The 18638-nt window shown below is 50.1% G+C and overlaps 1 protein-coding gene across 5 annotated transcripts in view; it reads left to right on the forward strand.

The window, feature by feature from the left end:
* FRMD4A (FERM domain containing 4A) overlaps positions 1 to 18638 on the forward strand; it is a 353094-nt gene that overhangs the window by 266988 nt on the left and 67468 nt on the right. For all 5 annotated transcript variants that reach the window (XM_029239055.1, XM_029239054.1, XM_029239052.1 and 2 more), the window contains 3 exons: positions 2574 to 2650; positions 7733 to 7871; positions 14524 to 14665. In XM_029239055.1, coding sequence (XP_029094888.1) covers positions 2574 to 2650; positions 7733 to 7871; positions 14524 to 14665 — 358 coding nt within the window. The remainder of the gene's footprint in view (positions 1 to 2573; positions 2651 to 7732; positions 7872 to 14523; positions 14666 to 18638) is intronic.

Below are 18638 nucleotides of genomic sequence, written 5' to 3' on the forward strand. Positions count from 1 at the left end.
GTGGGGGATGGGGGTGGGCTTCCGCCCCAAAGCCCAAGAGAGGTGCTCACGAGCACACCCACAAAGAGAAAGCTTGTGGAGGTCTGCCCATCAGATGCACCTCCCCCAAGTGCTGCCCAGCCCAGGACAGTGCCCATGGCATTAGCACCGGTCAGGACCAGTAACATAATCTGCAGGCCCGGGACAGAATGAAAATGCAGGGCCCGTTGATCAGTCTTATTGAGAATTTCAAGATGGAGACAGCAGAACGTTAAAACCGAGCACGGGCCCCTCAGGTCACACACTTGTGAAGCGGGTCCTGGCCAGGGCTCTGCCTTACCTGGGCAGGTGGGTGCAGCACAGGGGCTGTGGGTCTGGCTCACGGACGAGCCATCTACCACTCACCCCTCTCTTCAGAGGAAAGGGGGTGTGGGGGTCAGGGCACTAAATCTGTACACTTCCTTGAAGATTTCCAGGATGCAGATCATCAACCTTTATTGTCTTAAACCCTGACAACAGGGCTTGAGTTTAAAAAACAAAAAAAAAACTTAAGAATTATTTCAGTTGTTCTGGAGTTAATCTCCTTTATTCTCCAGGATTTGGGAGAGGTAAGAACAACTAGGAATTGCACTGAGATCTGAGTTCATTGAGCATTTACTTTGTACCGGTACCATGCCCAGGATCTGTTGCCTCTACCTTAGAGGAGCGTTATTGCCATTTTATGGACGGGAAAACTGGGGCTAAAGGAAATGCAGTCACTTGCCTGAGGTCACACAGTTTGGATATAGGGGAGCCAGGATTCAAACGGATGCAGAGTCCAGAGCATGTGTCTGGCCATGTTGTTCTGTGTACTACTTCCAGGTTATAAGTTAAGGAGCTGTGAGTCCCCGTGCTTTTGTGTCTGTAGCTAAGTTCAGGTGAACCATCTGTATATATCTAACAATGGGGGGTCAGAGAGGAAATTTTCACATTTCACTGAGGGATTTAGCAGAGCAGAGCATCAGATAAGGGCATAAGACTCAGACCTGGGACTCAAGTAACCGACTACACAGGTGGCATTTCATCTGTGATCTGACACAAGGCTATCTGAGCTCGTGTAGGACTTGCTTTCCTTGGAACTGACCTGAAAGGAGAAAAAAGTACAGTTTTCCTTGGACTTCAATCAAAATGTACTCTGAGCTGGGAACAAAAGAGGTAGCTCTGGAATCAGAAAAAAACCATGTCCTCCTATTAGTCAGACAAAATAATTGTAAAATTCTGCAGAGCAGGCTGTGAGAAGCACGCAGCCATTCTAGAAACAGTTTTTATTCCAGCCCAGTTTGACAAAGAGGTGAAGTCCTCTGGCCAAGCCCCGAGGAGCCGTGTCCTGGGTAGAGCAGGGCCGGGTGGATGGGACACAGAAATTGTCATCTTGAAGGAGAAAATGTGAGCAGATCAGAGAGCGTCAGGGGCCCCAGTTGAGGGGATGCTGGGTCTAGGATGAGACCCTGAAAAGCATTTGCCTTAACTGAGTGGGTGAAGAAAGGGGGGATCGGGAGGAATCCGCCTCTCCCAGGATGAAACTCTGACCCTTCTTTGGGCTCAATAAACTCAAATTCTCAGTCTATAGAAGGGGCTACAGTATGCATCAAATATAAATATGAATGTTACGGGCATAACTTGAACCTCTTTTGACATTTCTCAGAGAGTTTAAGTAACTTCCTTTTTCATCCAATGAAAGGACCCCCTTCCAGAGTAATGCTGCAGCCTTGATTACTCCCAAACCTCTTAGTTAACAGGCTCCCTCGTCCCAGGAGGAATGTCCACCGGGGCCAGAGGGGCCCATCAGGCAGTGCCAGGAGCTCTGTTTAGCTCCCACTGTTCAGAACTGCCTTCATTTCACTCTCTGCCTCCCTGAGCGCAGCGAGCTCCGGGCTGCAGCGCGTCCTGCCGGCCCCAGGACTCCTGGCATTCTTTGTGCTGCAGAAAGAAGCCGGGCTTGACGGGCTCACATTGTTATCTTGAGTTGCCTGCCCCCAAACAGAGTGCTAGCCGCCCCCCGCCCTTCTCGGGGAAGCTTCCCCAGCCGCCCCAGATCACCAGGGCGAGTTGGGCTCTTACACATTCATGGGCAGGAAGTAGAGTCCCGAGGGGAGGCTGGGAATGTGACCGCCTTCCCAGTTCGGCACTGGAGGCAGGAAGCTCGGTTCAGCACCGCAGGCAGATGGCTACTGCTCCCTCCCTGCGTCAGCCCGCCCTCCTCTCACCCCCACCTCCCCCTCTCCTTGGAGGGAAAAGTCTGCAGAGCTGGGAACTGTCTTGGAGAATTCAACAAAGGCCAAGCAGAGCCGGGGAACCACTTGAAAAGAACTTGTTTTGTTCCCGTTGAGAAGCCTGCAGGAAAATCCACAGCCACATTGCTGGGGTTTTGAAATGAAGAGCAGTGTGTGTGTGCGTGTGCGTGTGTGTGTCAAGCAAGAGGCACGGGAGGTGCAAACAACTGTACTGTTTGAGCTTTGATAAGGAAACTGCGAGCTGTAAGCTCAGCCACAGAGGGAGGACGACAGCCGTGACCCGCCCACTCCTGAACTTCAACTGCATTGTTTTCTGTCCAGATATTCCAATGGAGGCAGTTGGAAAACCTGTATTTCAGAGAGAAGAAGTTTTCTGTGGAAGTTCATGACCCACGCAGGTAAGCTAGACAAGTCTTTTCTTCTGGGAGCATGTGGCCTCGCCGGCATATTACTTATATTACTATTTCTGTGCTGTCACTGTTCATGTTAATTTGCGGGGGGGGAAGAGGGTGGTTGATCGGGAGAATAGAGTTCAAGTAAGACAGTAGAGCTTTGTTTTGTTCTATGTGTTGGGAAATACAGTGGGTTTGTGTGTGTGTGTGTGTGTGTGTGCACGCGCGTGTGTGTGTGAAATAAGCAGTTCCACGGTCATCTCATCTGGCTACACGTATTACTTGCTCGGACGTGTGGAATTGTCTTTACAAGCCAGGGCATTTTAGGAAAGATTTGTAGCACTTCAGAACAATCACCAAATTAAAGTGAGCAGTGGTCTGAGTCCTTCTAGAAAGTTTTTGCCAGAGAAGAGCCTGAGGGATGGCTTGTCAGAGCTTCTGAGAACGTTTCAGGTTGAAGAGTGAGCACAGAAGGAACCTACAGCTGAAAGGGTTGTGCTAAGTTGTTTCATTCCGTGAGCTGTAATTTTAGGGTGTTCGCCGTGGTGGGTAGATGTGAAAGAAATACAAGTCTTTTTCTCTCCACCTCACATTGTATCCCAGGGAGCGCTCACGTCAAAGTCAATGCTCTCCAAGTCCAATGCCAAACAATAGGGTCCCATTTTGGAATGCAGCAAGCCCTGCGTGGAAGGTTCTCGGGGCAGCATGTACCGTGGCTTTTCCTCCCTTTGTCTGCTAGTCCTAGAGTTACAGGCAGCCCAGAAGCGGCAGCAAAATTCCCTAAAAACAGACCTAATGCTCAAGAATAAATCGCTTTCAATAGGTCCAAAAGCAGACTTAGAACAAGAAGGTAGCCCTGGGAAGACAGTGAAAAGATCAGGCCCTGTGGAGGAGTAGATGTGGATGTTAGGTGCTGTCCATACCCCAGCCCTGGTTCGGGAAAGAGGGGTTGTCGGCATCATTTCCTCACACACATGGCTTCTGGGCGCTCAGACAAGCTGAGGTGCCTCCCAGAAAGCTCTCAGCATGAGAATAAGATTTTGCCCCATCAGAGGGTGAGGCTTGTGGGGTGATGTCCGTCCCTGCGGTCAGTGATAACCCAGGAGGACTGCTGTGCCGCTTGCCTGGCCACGTAATCTGCTTGAAACAGAACTCCCGTGTAGGGCGAGAACTCCCCCCGACACCCCATGGTTACTGTGCAACAGGCAGGCGGAGAACGTCTTAGAGATTCGTGTCTCGTCAGGTGATGATAGAGAGCGTTGGCAGTATAACAGCCTGTGCAGCGCTTTTCAGGGTCCTGTCATGAAGGGGCTCAGGATCCAGAGACCCTGTCTCTGCAGAGCAGGAGTGCATCGATTCAGGCCAGGCAGGGGGGCAAGAGATGCTGAAAGTAATGTCCCGGAATGAACGTTGCCACAATGGGTCAGATGCAGAAAGTGGATGATTGACAAAATAAAGACTGGAGATTGGATGGTCTAAGAGGCTGAGCGTAGGACTAGAGACAGACTCTCCGGGCCTGTGCTCTGTTGGGAATTCTGCTAATGCAGAGGTACCTTGGACGCATCCTTGAGTGAGTGGGCGGCGTGTGTGTGTGTGTGTGTGTGTGTGTGTGTGTGTGTGTACGTACGTACTCGTCGTGTTCTCTCTCTGTCTGGGTCTATTGTCCTATTCGTGATGTAATTCTAAATTCCCTTCCCTTTCCCAAGACTCAGGGATATTGGAAAGAGTCCAAACCTCATGTTACTATCATGTGGGCTTTTAGCCTATTAAATGAAAGTGATCAACCTCACGTTTGTTGAGTAGTTCCTGTGTCCAGGCACAGTTACGTGTCCTGGGCTATAGAAGGAAGCCCTGAAAGAACTTCTAGCATACTTGGAGAGACAGAAGAAGGAACTTGACGTTTATTAAGTGTTTACCATGCACGGTCACTGTTCTAAACACTTGGACAGTTATCTCATTGGGTCCTCGCTATAACCCCAGAAAATAGGTACTAGTATTCCTGTTCTACTTGGGAAACAGGCACAGAAGAAGCAGAGTAACCGGCTCCAGGTTACAAAAAGCTAGTTAAGGGGTAAAGACAGGATATGAACCCAGGGAGTCTGGCTCCAAAGCGTATGTGACTTACTGCCATGCTATACACAGACAGCGGGTACCAAGTACCAGATGGCACAGCCTATAAGTGCTGGTCTGGGGAGGCTTCTTGAGAAGGAGAGATCTCAGCTAAGGATGTAAAGCTCAAGGTGGGCCCTCAGGGGGATAAAGATGTCGAGCAGGTGGGCCTAAGAGAGAACTGCAGGCGCCAGAGGCAGTCTGAGCACAGAACGTGAGCACGTCCCCTCGGAAAGCAGTCCTCTGTCAGCCTAGAGACACGCAGGGAGAGGAGAGGGGAGACGAGGAGAGGCCAGAGACGTGGCTTCCTTGATGGCAGCGGTGGAGACCCAGGTTGACAATGCCTTTAAAGGCACCTTTTCCAAATGCTCAACAGGGCAGGCAAAGGGGATAGTTCCAGGTTAGCTACTTAGTTTAGTGGCCAAGCCAAAGCTCCAAGCCCGTGTCTCCTGGGGGGTTGGAGCCCCGCCTGGCGCTGCAGTAAGCACTCCTCTACGGCCTCCTGGCCTGCTCCAGTTAAACATGTCGTCCTGCTGCTGTTGCCTTGTTTATTTGAACACAGAAGAGTCATCTAATCAACTGTACTGTGTTGGGATGGTTCAGGGGTCATCCCCTCCCCCAAACCAGGAAGGAAGCCAGGAGCAAAGTTATAGGATGGCAAGTGTGGTGCAGGATCGTGTCCTGAAGATGGGCGTCCTGGGACACTGCGAGGACAGGGCATGGCTCGGCTGTCCCAGAAGATGCTTCCAGATTTGCTCTCCTGGACCGGTGTCCTAATGGATACCCAGCGTTGTTTCTGCGGTCCTCTGGGCTTGGCAAAGCAGAAGGAGTCGGTGGGGTGGGAAGAGCCTGAAGCAAACAGTGTAGAGAAGAGAGAAAATCATAATCGGGCAGGAGAAACACTCTGAGAGCATCTGATTTAGGTGCTCCTGGGAACTCCCAGACCAGCCAGCCTCTTCCCTCCCCTCCCCCACCTTACCTGAAAAATACACCTAGCCTGGCACTGCTCTCAGTACCACCCCTGAAATACACTTCAAGTTACTTTTCCTCTCCGATTCACCTTTTCTGGGAGGAAAAAAAAAAAAATGCATTTACTCCCAGGATCAGCCATTGCCACGGAAGCCAGAGTGAATATTCAGAGCAGTTTCTTCTTACGCGTGCAGAGACCGTGGGGGTTTCCTCCTTACTCTCTTGCTGGCTCCTTTTCTGTTAGTTTCAGTTGTGTGTTCCTTTGTTAGCTGGCATTTGCTCTTAACTTTAGTTATAACCAAAGGGAAGAATAATACTCAGCTTAGAACCAGTAGTAGTAACTGACCGCCAGATTCGAATTCCTCCTTAAAAGTGGGTCTGGAGAACACCTACTGTTAAACCTTGAGCCCCCGGGGGAAGGTGATCGGAGCAGCTTCTAATCTCCTTCAAGGGAAAACTTGCCATGAAAATAATATGATTATTCACAAGTCCTGACTACCCTGAGGTTCATCCAAATGAGATAGCTCAATCTTGAACACACATTGTTCTTCCGATGTGCACATAAGATACCCCCAACCTCACCCCACTGTCCCATCACCTTGCCCTACACACGCACACGCATGCACATGCACACACATGTATGGAAACACGTTCTCAGATTTCACTTGCAAAATCATGTACCCATCCTATAAAGTATACTTCACTGAGAACGTAATCGTATAACTCTTTTTCCCCTTGATTCCATTAACGTGATGAATTATGTTGGGACCATTCTTTCCCACCTTCGGTTTAAAGTCTGACTGCCTCTCTGCTCTGTGCACATACGTCCTCCACATCTCCTACAGACGTGTATGTGGACATGGGTAGTGGGTCGGCATTGGCCGGGCTCATTTCTTTCTGCCTTTCCTCTCCTGATTCTTTATACCCCACCTGCCCTCTGAATATATTTGAAATTGATAACCAACTTGCGAGGAAGATTGCGTGCGAGTAATGTAAACAGTTCTGATTGCCTTAGATGCTGTGGCAATTAGAAGAGAATTTACTCGTCCTTCACCATAGGCAGCTTTGCCTGGTTAATAAAGGACATTGTCAAAGGCTTTCCTGTCTCTGAAGTTTGTCTTGGCCCAGTGCCAGGAGCTGAAGATCAGAAAAGACCATCCCGTGACCTAGAATGACCTGTCTTATTCCAGACAAGGCAGAGGCTTGGCCAAATTCTGAACCCTAAGGAGCCAGTAAATTAAAAGATTAGCATGATTCACGGTAGCCAAGATATGGAAACAACCTAAGTGTCCACTGATGGATGAACAGATAAAGAAATTGTGGTGTATATTCACAACGGAATATCATTCAACCTTAAAAAACAAAACATCCTGCCATTTACAACAACATGGATGGACCTGGAGGGTATTATGAAGTGAAATAAAGCAGACACAGAAAGACAAGAACTGCATGATCTTACTTATAGGTGGAATCTAAAAGAGTCACAGAGGCAGAGAGTAGAACAATCGTTCCCAGGGACGCAGAAGTAGGGGAAATGGAGAGAGATGCTGGTCGAAGGGTGTACAAAGTGGTAGTTATATAGGATGAATAAGCCTAGAGATGTAATGTACAGCCTGGTGACTGTCGTGAATAACACTGTATTATATACTGGAAATTGGCTAAGAGTGGATTTCAAGTGCTTGCATCACGCACACACGCGCGCACACACGATGGTACCTATGTGAGGAGAGGAAATGTTCTTTAGTTTGACTGCAGTGATCACTTCACTGTGTATCTGTATCAGTACATCAGATCATCACGTTCTATACCTTAGAATCAACGTTTATTTAGAGAATAAAATGAAAAGATGGCCTTTGCCAGCCAGTTTCGTGTGTGCGTGCACACATGCTCATCTGTCACCTTTATGCCGGAGCTTTTAGGACCCAGTGGGCTCTCGGTAAAAGCTGTTGACTGAGGATCATAGGCCCTCGTTGTAAACGTGTTTGACCCTTCTGATTCTTGCTCTCCCAGGGCTTCAGTGACAAGGAGGACGTTTGGACACAGCGGCATTGCAGTGCACACGTGGTACGCGTGTCCGGCACTGATCAAGTCCATCTGGGCTATGGCCATTAGCCAACACCAGTTCTATCTGGACAGGAAGCAGAGTAAGGTAAGTCCCTTTCCTGGGACTGGGAGGGCCTATGATAAGACCAGACCCTTCACTGAGCTGTGAGCAGACGAGGGCCCTTGTCTGGATCTCGTAGCTGGGGGATTAGGAGTTGGATGGCTGGGGAGGCCCTGCATCCCTTGCTCTGAGATGTGCACAGGTGAGACTGGCCTTTTAGGACTATAGGAGGCAGCTCCTGAGATCAGCTCTTGAAGAGAATAACGTGTCCTCGGCGACTTGGTCAACCACGGTCAGAGCCACTCAGACCATTTGCTGCAGCCAAGTAGGGCCCTCTTGAGGAATTCCCCCGTGCTTTTGAACCTCAGGAATCTCTCCTGGAAGTTAGCAGTCCTTTTGGGTGTGTAAACAGTGGCATATTGGGTTTTTTTGGGTTTTTGTTGGGTTTTTTTTGGGTTTTTTATGTGGTTTTTTTTTTTTTGCGGTACGCGTGCCTCTCACTGTTGTGGCCTCTCCCATTGCGGAGCACAGGCTCCAGACACGCAGGCTCAGCGACCATGGCTCACGGGCCCAGCCGCTCCGCGGCATGTGGGATCTTCCCAGACCAACGCACGAACCCGTGTCCCCTGCATCGGCAGGCGGACTCTCAACCACTGCGCCACCAGGGAAACCCTGTTTTCCTTCTGAGGAAAAAAAAAAAGGAACCATTCACAACTAATAGACACCACCTAACTGTTGAGGATAATTGCTGTGAAAACCCTCCAGGCTTTTCCAACTGCCAACTCCATTTCTTAAAATTGCAAAACTGGAAACATTATAATAAAAAAAAGCAACAAGTCTGTTTCCCTAAGGTAGACCTGGAGCCTCAGACCATAGTAAACAGTCATCCTCCAAGGGAGGTTTGACCCAGCCCCAGTTCAGACACACACATGGGGCGTGGTCATGGTGGGGAAAATGATGTCTCCTTGGTTCGCACACAGCTCATATCAACCCTCTGCCCCCTCTTCCTCCAGGCTTGTCTGCCGTGCTTCCCCTGCCTTCCCCACACAAGCCACTCCCATTCATTACCCCTCAGGTGAAGAGCCATATCAAGATGGGCTCTGCATCTTTCTCAGGATCCTGCTGGCTTGGGACAGGTGGGGAGTGGAATACAGAACTTCAGAGGGAGATCGACCTTGGCCCCTGGTCTAGTCAGTACCACCACCTGTGGGAGGTTTTATCCCATCCCGTGCGTCCTAGAGAGAGGAGGAAGTGGCAGGACCCTGGGCTTACTGGGCCCAAGACTTATTGGATTGGTGCCCTTTTGGATCCTTGTGGCTTCTTGTTTTGCCTTATATTCCTTCTGAGTGGAGTTACTCCTTCCCTGGCTTGGGGGGAGGATTGGAAGGAGAGAGTTGGGGTTGAGCGGGAGGTAAGAGAAAGATAGTAAGAAAATAGGACAGGAAGCAAACAATCCCTCAAGTCATGATTCAGTTTCAATCACAGCCTTTCCCATGTAGGAGTCACGTTCTCCTTTGTAACACATTTTCTCTTCTCCTAAGTCTTCTTCCTCCCCGCTGTTTGGTCATTTTCGGGGGGTGGATGGGCACAGGGTGGAATATTTTTGTTGCCAGGAATAATGAGAGTATTCTACATCACTCCTGGTGATGGTGGGCATTGGCACAGGAACCTGAGGCCTGATTCGATCCAAAGAAACGAGGCCAGAACCTTTTGACTCATGCTTTAGATTGAGACAGTGGGTGGGTGTCAGTGTTTTGCCCTCCAGTGGCAGGAGTTGGAGGTCAAAACCTGAGACCATTGATTCCATCCTGCGTATTGTTTGGCAGCGCGTGACGAGGGGTAGAGAGTTTGGCAACGCACCTGAACCCCACTGCCAATTCCTCTTGCGGGCAGACCCTACACACACTGATTTTGAATGGGGAAGAGAAAAAGCCTATCTCAGCCTAAGGGTGTTATATTAGCTGTTAGAACTCTTCCTCCCTCTGCTGGCTTTTCACATTAGAGGATCTGTGGGGTAAGGCAGGAGGCCCATCCTTAGGGCTCCGCAACCCTGTTCTCAAAGATGGTCTTCCTGTGCAGCTGGAGAAGCCTTATTCAGCAGGCTTACAGGTCAACCCATTGATGTAACAAGGAAACCTCAAAAAGTAACTATCATAGATCACTTATTAACAAGAAGTCTCTCTCAAGAGACCAGACCAAATGCTCACAGCAATAGGGAGCTTTCAGCTCAGCCACCCCTGGGGGACTGAAGGACATGCACCTACCCCCAGGAGCAGGAGAATTTGCCCCAGATAAGCTCTGGATACTCACAGTGCCCGGAGCCCATGTATTTTTCTTTTTCTTTTTTTTAAAGGAGATGTTGGGGGTAAGAGTTTAGTAATTTATTTTTATTTATTTTTGCTGTGTTGGGTCTTCGTTTCTGTGCGAGGGCTTTCTCTGGTTGTGGCAAGCGGGGGCCACTCTTCATCGTGGTGCGCGGGCCTCTCACTATCGCGACCTCTCTTGTTGCGGAGCACAGGCTCAGTAGTTGTGGCTCACGGGCCTAGTTGCTCCGCGGCATGTGGGATCCTCCCAGACCGGGGCTCGAACCCATGTCCCCTGCATTAGCAGGCAGATTCCCAACCACTGCGCCATCAGGGAAGCCCGCCCATGTATTTCTTATTGGAATCAGTTGCTCAGCCTGCAGTGACTGGTGAGGAACGGGTTCACCCATGGGGAGGTCCAAGGACTCTGCCTTCCGGTTCTATGACCCTGGGCAAGTCTTTCCTCGCTCCTGCTGGCTTTCCACAGTGAGAGCACAGCAAAGGAAATTCCTGCCCAGGACCACTGATCAGTCCAGGGACACAGTGTTGGTGAAGTTGCTTTAGGAGATGTGTGCTCTCTCTCACTATTATCATTACTAATGCAACATACCGTTCCCTGGCCGACACCTGTGTGTAAAGTTTAACTTCTCTAAAAGTTTCCCCCGATTAAATCAGAGATGATAAAATTCACCTTAGGAATTGTGTCACAACACCTTTCATGTCTGGAATGTTCTTCAGACAACAGTGATGTGACCCATCTCCAGTGGGCAGGATGGTTCAGGGTGAGTGATGGCTGGCAGGCCTGGAATGGAGTGTTTCCAAATATTTCTGAACAGCCCGTGTTGGCTGGCATACTGGCCATTGCTTCACACTCTACTGTATCAGGCCGTGCCAACCATTCCTTTCTCTGAAGTGCTTCAGCAAAGCCCAGGCCTCCCGAGGGGTGCTCATGAACCCCAGAAACAAGTGCAATCTAGTGGTTGGAGCCAGCGGGGGTGGGTAGCTGAGAAGCCTAGTGCTCTTCCCCTGGCGCTTGGTCATTTTCTTCTTTCAGGGTCCTAGTGTAAATCACTTAGAAAATCTCTCTCTCTGTCTCTCTCTCTGTCTCTCTCTCTCTCTCTCTCTCTCACACACACACACACACACACACACACACACACACACGCACGCACACACGCCTGCCCACCCACCCTCCATCACCAAAGACAGAGTGGAAAGAGGCGGTACTGGTCCCTTTCTGGCAGCTCATTCAGAATGAGAGGCTGTGCCGGCATCAGTCAGATTTGGTAGATTATATCCGCTGACCCCAAAGATCAGAAATATTGTCAGCTAGATCCTGCCAACGTATGTACCCCAGAGCCAAGGAATATCTTGCAGAGTTCGGAGGAAAATACTTGAGAGCTTAAATTGTTGAGTCACTGTTCCTCTGAATTCAGATTGAGAACTTGAGTAGGCCCCCAGTCCAAACATCTTTCCTTCTTCTTAATCTTTTTTTTTTTTTTCTGATCCAGTTTGCTATTCTTCATTCCATCTAGATCAAAAGCCAAGGGAAAGCATGTCAGGGCCAATTAAACCTTGCTTACAGAATACCCATAATAATACTTAGTACAGCAAGACCCTCAGAGCAAAACATCCAAAACTTTGGAGGCTCTTCTGCTTGGGCACAAAGACTTGACTTTATAGGGAGAGAATCTCGCCATCAATTCATCTCTCCGTGCTCTCTCCCCACCTGGTCTGTTCAGTCACTGTGATATTTCCATTCTAGAGAGAAGCCAGTAATTTCCTAAAACTTCTAAGAATCTAGTCTCCCTTGGGAAGTGTGTCTGTTGTCCTTTTTCTGTATTTTGTTTCCTGCCTCCGAGATTGGTGTGGCAGGGCTGGAGGTGGGGTGGGGACAGGTCTTCCTTGAGATTAATGAGATCCCCCCAAATCTCCAGTTGAGTCATTCATTGAACCTCACCTAGGAAATTCCTGCCAGGCCCTGATTTATATCCTATTCCTATTCCAGTGTCACTGGCCTTGATGTCTAGCATCTGATTTCGTCCTGATATCACACCTCCGTGGTGTGGGGTTTAACAGCTCCATTTTACAAACAGGGATCTCAGTATCAGAGAGGTTGAAAATCAAGGTCAAACTGTGATTCACTGGGAAGCGCCAAGATTTCAGTCCAGGTCTTTCTGATTTCAGAGCCCAGGTCCTTCACCAGGCTGAAATGGTCTGTGTCTTCATGAGTTATTCTTGCAGAACTGCAAGCGTGGGCTTCTCTTGGTAAAGGCTGGGCCTTGGTAGAAGAACAGTGTTGAAAGAGAGGAAGTGATGGGTTGTGCTTTGCTCAGAGGATAAAACTCAGCCTGGTGGATGCAACTGATACACTGTGTCGAAATGAAGCAGAGACGCGCCTGCCTCCTGCTACAAGCCAGAAAACCCTGCGAGGCGCTGGCAGCTGGGATTGTGTTATGAGCAAGGAAGCCCTCACCCCAGGAAGGCAGTCTAGTTCTGAATGCCGGGACAGAAGTTGAGGTCAGAGAGGAGACATCAGTCAAGGAAGGACCAGTGAGATAGAAGAGGGTGAGGACGAAAATGGGTCAGACCCGGTGAACAAAACAAGCAGAAAGTCTCAGCATTTCCTCTGCCCCTCAGACTCTCATCTCATTCACGTGAGGAAAGTACTTGGCGGTCAGAAGTCATGGTCTTTCACCAATTCTGGCATCAACACGGAGGCCAGAGGAAGGGCAAGGCCTCCGGGTTCAGACAGACCCTGCTGGACCGCTGTGGGCACCTGGGCTCAGGATGTGAATAAGAGGGAGCCGAGCACTGGTCTGCCCGTCCTCCGTGGCTTCTCCTGTGTGGCGGACAGACCTAGTCTCACACCAGTGAACACGCATCAAAACCTCAGTTGGGACCCTCCGCTGGCTCCATGCGTGCACCCCTGCCTAATCACCAGTGGCCACAGAAAGATCAGCACATGGGGCTTCCCTGGTGGCGCAGTGGTTGAGAGTCCGCCTGCCGATGCAGGGGACACGGGTTCGTGCCCCGGTCCGGGAAGATCCCACATGCCGCGGAGCGGCTGGGCCCGTGAGCCGTGGCCGCTGAGCCTGCGCGTCCGGAGCCTGTGCTCCACAACAGGAGAGGCCACAACAGTGAGAGGCCCGCGTACCGCAAAAAAAACAAAAAAAATCAGCACATGTACAGGTTATACTAGGATTTATAGTTGTTTTCCAAAAGTCCGCAGTGCAGCAAAAGCCACTTCCTGAAGCATTGTCACAAATTGATTTCTTGAAAAAGGAAAAAGAAAAAAAAGTCCAACACATGTGTGGCACACGCAAACCCACCTCTACCTCCCAAGGTGGGAACTAGAGCAGAAAGCTTCACTGCAAACAGTTGATTTTAGGAACGTAATCATGAATGAAGAGTCCTTTTCTAATTTCTCTAACTTGCTGTTACTGTTCGACAAAGTGGGCCAGTTAATTTGTAGCATAAATGGAGTGGACTTTTAACCGTAATCTGAAGACTTCGGCTCCTATGTTTAGGTACCAAAATAGAAGCAAAGCACCGTGTCAGGTGCCCCCTTGGGGGGAACCGAGCATCCAGATGAGCATTTGTTGCAGAAGCCCTTACACACCATGCTTACACACCACGCTGACACACCACGCTTGCAGGCTGACAGTGTGGTCACTTCCCAACCCTCTAAGTTTTCATGGCTCCGTGGCTAATAATTTAAGAGTTTAAACCACCTTAGAAGTTACTGGAACTTCATAAATTTGCTTCAGACATCCTTTAAATCATTCACAAAGCTGAAAATTATTTTTTTCCTCCTTCTTTTAAGCACAAAATCACAGTAGCAAGTAAAATTGCTACTGTTCACTGAGAGCTATGTAGGAGGCAGTGGGGAGGGGAGGGGAGGGGTAGGGAGGGGAGGGAAGGGAACTGGGGGTGGAGGGATGCCTTCACTTGCCTTACTTCTTTTGACCCTAACAAAACCTTGAGCGGTAGGTGGTGCTTTCCCTGTGTTATGCTTGCGATTGATGAGGCTTCGTGAGGTTAAGTCCTTCCCCAAATCAGGACTCCACCGAGGCCTAGCTGACGCCGAAGTCCACACTTGTAAGCCCTGTACATACAGCCTGTGGGATAACAGGCTTCGAAAATTCCTCGCCGTGTCACCTCTGGAGCTTTATATGCTCCCACCGGGGAAGGGGAAGCTTCAGGGGATGAGCGATGGGCCCTGGGGACACAGACAGAAAAATGTGTCAGTTCGCAGGCCTGTGAGGCCGTTTGCTAGATCTCGGAAAGACAGGCGGGCGGGCGAGCGAGCGATCGCTCTCCGGAGGGGAGCGTGTCCTGGCTGGGAGGGGAGCGGCCCCCGTCTAACCTGCCCAACCCGGTGGTCCTTCTAGTCGAAGATCCATGCCGCCCGCAGCCTGAGCGAAATCGCCATCGACCTGACGGAGACGGGGACGCTGAAGACGTCGAAGCTGGCCAGCATGGGCAGCAAGGGCAAGATCATCAGCGGCAGCAGCGGCAGCCTGCTGTCCTCAGGTGGGTGGCGGCCCCCGGGGGCTGGGGCACTCCGAGGGGGCAGGGCGGAGCCGCTGGCTCTCTCGTCCTGAGCAAGGTTTGCGGCCCAGCGGGGGTCCGAGGAAACGGCCGACAGTATCACCGCGTGGAAGCAGGGGCGGGGGAGAAGCGGCCGTAGAACCCCCCGGTGTGGGAAGGCCACCTAAGTGCCTTCGAGCGGCCTCCAGAGCCTTCCCAGTGCTGGTGGCTGAGCGGCAGGAATGCCGGCTCCAAGGACGCACGGCGTGGGCTGCCTGTGTGCCACTCAAGGAGAATTATGCGAGGAGGGGCTGAAGGTCAGGCTCGTGGTGCTTGCTGAGTGACCTATATTCTGTTCCCAGGGGGGCTTCTCGAGGCTTTCCAAAGTACAGAACACCCTTGATCGTTTGGAAAGGAGAGACCTGTCGCAGAGTGCGCTTTGAAAGGGAGGCTCAGGGGATCTGGTTGCCGTCTGTTTCTGCGGGGGCCCTGGGCCAGTCATTTGTCTTGAGGTGTTGGGAGGGGCAGAAATGCCCCGAGGTTTGAGATGGGGCTGGACTTCAGGAGGAGGGATGCCATTGGCTGGAGTGACAGGAAGGGTGGCAGTTTTGAGTTGGGCAGGGAGCGAGAGGGAGGCAAAAATTGTCTGGAAATGTTAGAAAAGTACAACGCAGTTCACTCCCCAGGCCACGTGGTCAAGGCCTGATTATTCTTGGAGCCAGTACACACTTCCTTGCCTCTGAGCCAGAGAGTAAAGCAGGAAGTCTTTGCCCTACCTCTTCTTCCAGGGTCAGCTCTGTACACGTGGTGACTGCAGACGGTAACAAAATAAAATAAAGGAAAAAGACAGGAGGGGGTGGGGAAAGCCGAAAGCTGCCTAGTTAGCTTCTGGGCTGGTGGAGTCCAATCACAGCCAGGGAAAACCCTCAGACCTGAAGGGCGAGGGTGAAGATGGACAGGCCTTTCTAAGGTCCTGGGAGGACCCAGGTCATGTGTGCACAGGCCAGGCGTTTTATAAAACCTGTGAACGTAATACATTTTGCATTCTTTTTCTTAAATGGAGCCACCAAAATGATGTAGGTTTCAGGCTCCACAAAGTCGTTTCTGCCTCTGCCAGATCACCGTTAAGGTTCACCGTAAACCTCTCGCTGTCCTGGGTCCTTAAAAAGTTTCCATCAATACAATGGGCCAAGTAATCATTGTTTCTGAGGCTTAGAGGTTTACAGTGAAGGCCGTGGACAGTGCTGTAGTAAAGAGAACGCCATACAAAGTCCAAGACCCCTGCCTCGAATTCCAGCCACTTCCTATCGCCTGCAGAATGATGAAGGGCAGGGCCAGAGTCAGCCCTGTGATTGTCCCCGAGACATCCCTATCCCCCACTAAAGCCCAGAGTCTCAGATCTGAGCCTGGATTTAATCTGTCCACTGTCCTAATCCAGCCACAGATGAGCCCGCCTCTTCCTTCAGCCTCAGTGAGCGGTGCATCCCTGCCGTGGTTTCATATCCCCTTGGAAATCTACGTTCGTTCTGAATGTGGCATGTTATACCCAGGAGAATAGATTCTTCCAGCTCAGGGGTTCCCTGCCCTCCAAGTGCATCGGAACCCCTTGGAGGGTTCGTTCAAACTCAGATAGCTGGGCTCCGGCCCCGGAGTATCTGATCTGTAGGTCTGGGGTGAGCCTGGGAATTATCATTTCTAGCAAGTTCTGACAGGCTCTCCGGTGATGTTGATGCTGGTCTGGGGACCACACTTTGAGAGCCACTCTTCTTGCGAGGAACCTCGGTCTCCCCACTTTTACACCTGTGTCCTGGTCCATCTGCTCAGGCCCTTTGTCTCTGGCAGCCGCCAGGGGTACAAACGTAATAGCAGGTAGAGCAGAGGTGGTGAACAGGATCCCCAAAGCGTCTAACATGGAGCTGACATCATTCAACCATCAGAAATGAGATCCAGGGACTTCCCTGGCGGTCCAGTGGTTAAGACTCTGCACTTCCACTGCAGGGAGTGCGGGTTCGATCCCTGGTGCAGCAACTGGGATCCCCAGTTATTTTGGTGGCACGGCCAAAAAAAAAAAAAGAAAGAAAGAAATTGAGATACCGAGATCCAGGCATCTTCAAGACTGGATAGCAATTCCTCTCTGTTACCGCCAACAGCTTGACATTAATAATCAATCCCGTGAGCTAGGAGATGGATCAAAAGAAAACTCTCCTGCTGAATCCACTCCCACACCTGATATATGCATCTTTATCTCAGGATATTAGAGCAATTTTTTCATGTCTGATAACTTAGTGACGAGGACCCCGGGCAAAGCAGTTTGGGCATCGATGGAGGTAGCCGAGGCCCCCTGCCTGCCCCACTTCCGCGGTGGCTTCATCCTTAGGACCGAGACCCTCAGCCTTTTGCCTGCCCACCTTCTGCTGCTCAGCTAAGCAAGAGGAAAGCTGGGCGGACGGGGAAGGAGGTGGAGCGGTGTGAGCCGTGACCAGGCCAGGGAGCATTTCGAACTCAGCCCAGCCCTGCAAGTTAGATGCTGAAGAATGGTCCCTAACTGCTGAGGCTCCGTGGGGAGGTCTCCCCCGCCTCTGGCTTAGGAAAGGCCACGGGTCAGTGGAAGGAGAGACCTTGCACAGGAAGTGTTCCATCAGTCAACTCAGGGAACTTCTAGGACCTGTCGATCTGGCCATCACTGCCAGGTCTGTGATTGCTGCCCCTCTGACTTTTCATGTGCAGGAGAAGATGCCTTCACCTGAGGCCTTGCAGTCCCACCTGGATGGGACGGTTTCCCATCCCCCACCAGACGGAAATCTAGGCTAGCCTCCCACCCATGCTTTTCATCCTTTAGTGCATCCTGCCTGACTGCGTGTGGAGAAGGCCTCTTAGTGACGGGCTCCCACAAAGGAGAGGGCGTCGCTCTTTCGGGATGGCCTTGGTTTAAGCACTCTTTTTATGACACTTTCCAGACCCTATGATCTACCTCTCACTCAGGAAATAGGGTACAAATAACCTAGTATCTTATTGGATCAATTATTGTCTCTCCTTCACCTACTGCCTCGTGCTAAGAAAAGATGGTGTCTGATAAATAGTCCTGAAAAGCATTTTGAGAAACTGATCATCACTTGAGGATTCTTTTTGCTACCTCTAACCCTGTGCCTATCACTCAGTAGGTGTTCCGTACACAGTTTTTTAAATTTTTTACATGATTTCCCCGTGACTCATTTATTTACTGACTGGAAATTTGTACCTTTTGACTCGCTTTACCTATTCCACCCACCCTCTCCCCTTGTCTCTGACACCCGCCAGTCTGTTCTTTTTATCTATGAGCTCAGGGTTTTTTGGTTTTAGTTCGTTTGTTTTTAGAGTCTATGTATCAGTGAGATCAAATGGTATTTGTCTTTCTCTGATATACTTCACTTAGCATAATGCCCTTGGGGTCCATTTATATCACAAATGGCAAGATTTCATTTCTTTTGTTATGGCTGAATAATATTCTGTTGTGTGTGTGTTATAGTTACAATTTCTTTATGCATTCATCCACTGGTGGACACTTAGATTGTTTCCATGTCATGGCTATTGTGAATAATGCTACTGTGAACATGAGGGTGCAGATATCTTTTCCAGTTACCGTTTCATTTCTTCAGATAAATACCCAGAAGTGAAATTGCTGGGTCATATGGTAGCTCTATTATTAGTTTTTTGAGGAACCTCCAGACTGTTTGACATAGTGACTCCGCCAACTCGCATTCCCACCATCAGGGTATGAGGGTTCCCTTTTCTCCACATCCTCGCCAACAGTTGTTATGTTCTTTTTGATGATGGCCATTCTAACAGGTGTGAGGTGATTTCCTACTGTGGCTTTGATTTGCATTTCCCTGATGATTAATGATGTTGGGTATCTTTTCATGTACCTGTTGGCCATTTGTATGTCTTCTTTGGAAAATGTTCAGATCCTCTGCCCGTTTTTTAATTGGATTTGTTTTCT

This window comes from Monodon monoceros, unplaced genomic scaffold (genome assembly GCF_005190385.1).
Source record: "Monodon monoceros isolate NGI ecotype Baffin Bay Population unplaced genomic scaffold, NGI_Narwhal_1 Super_Scaffold_21, whole genome shotgun sequence".
NCBI lineage: Eukaryota > Metazoa > Chordata > Mammalia > Artiodactyla > Monodontidae > Monodon > Monodon monoceros.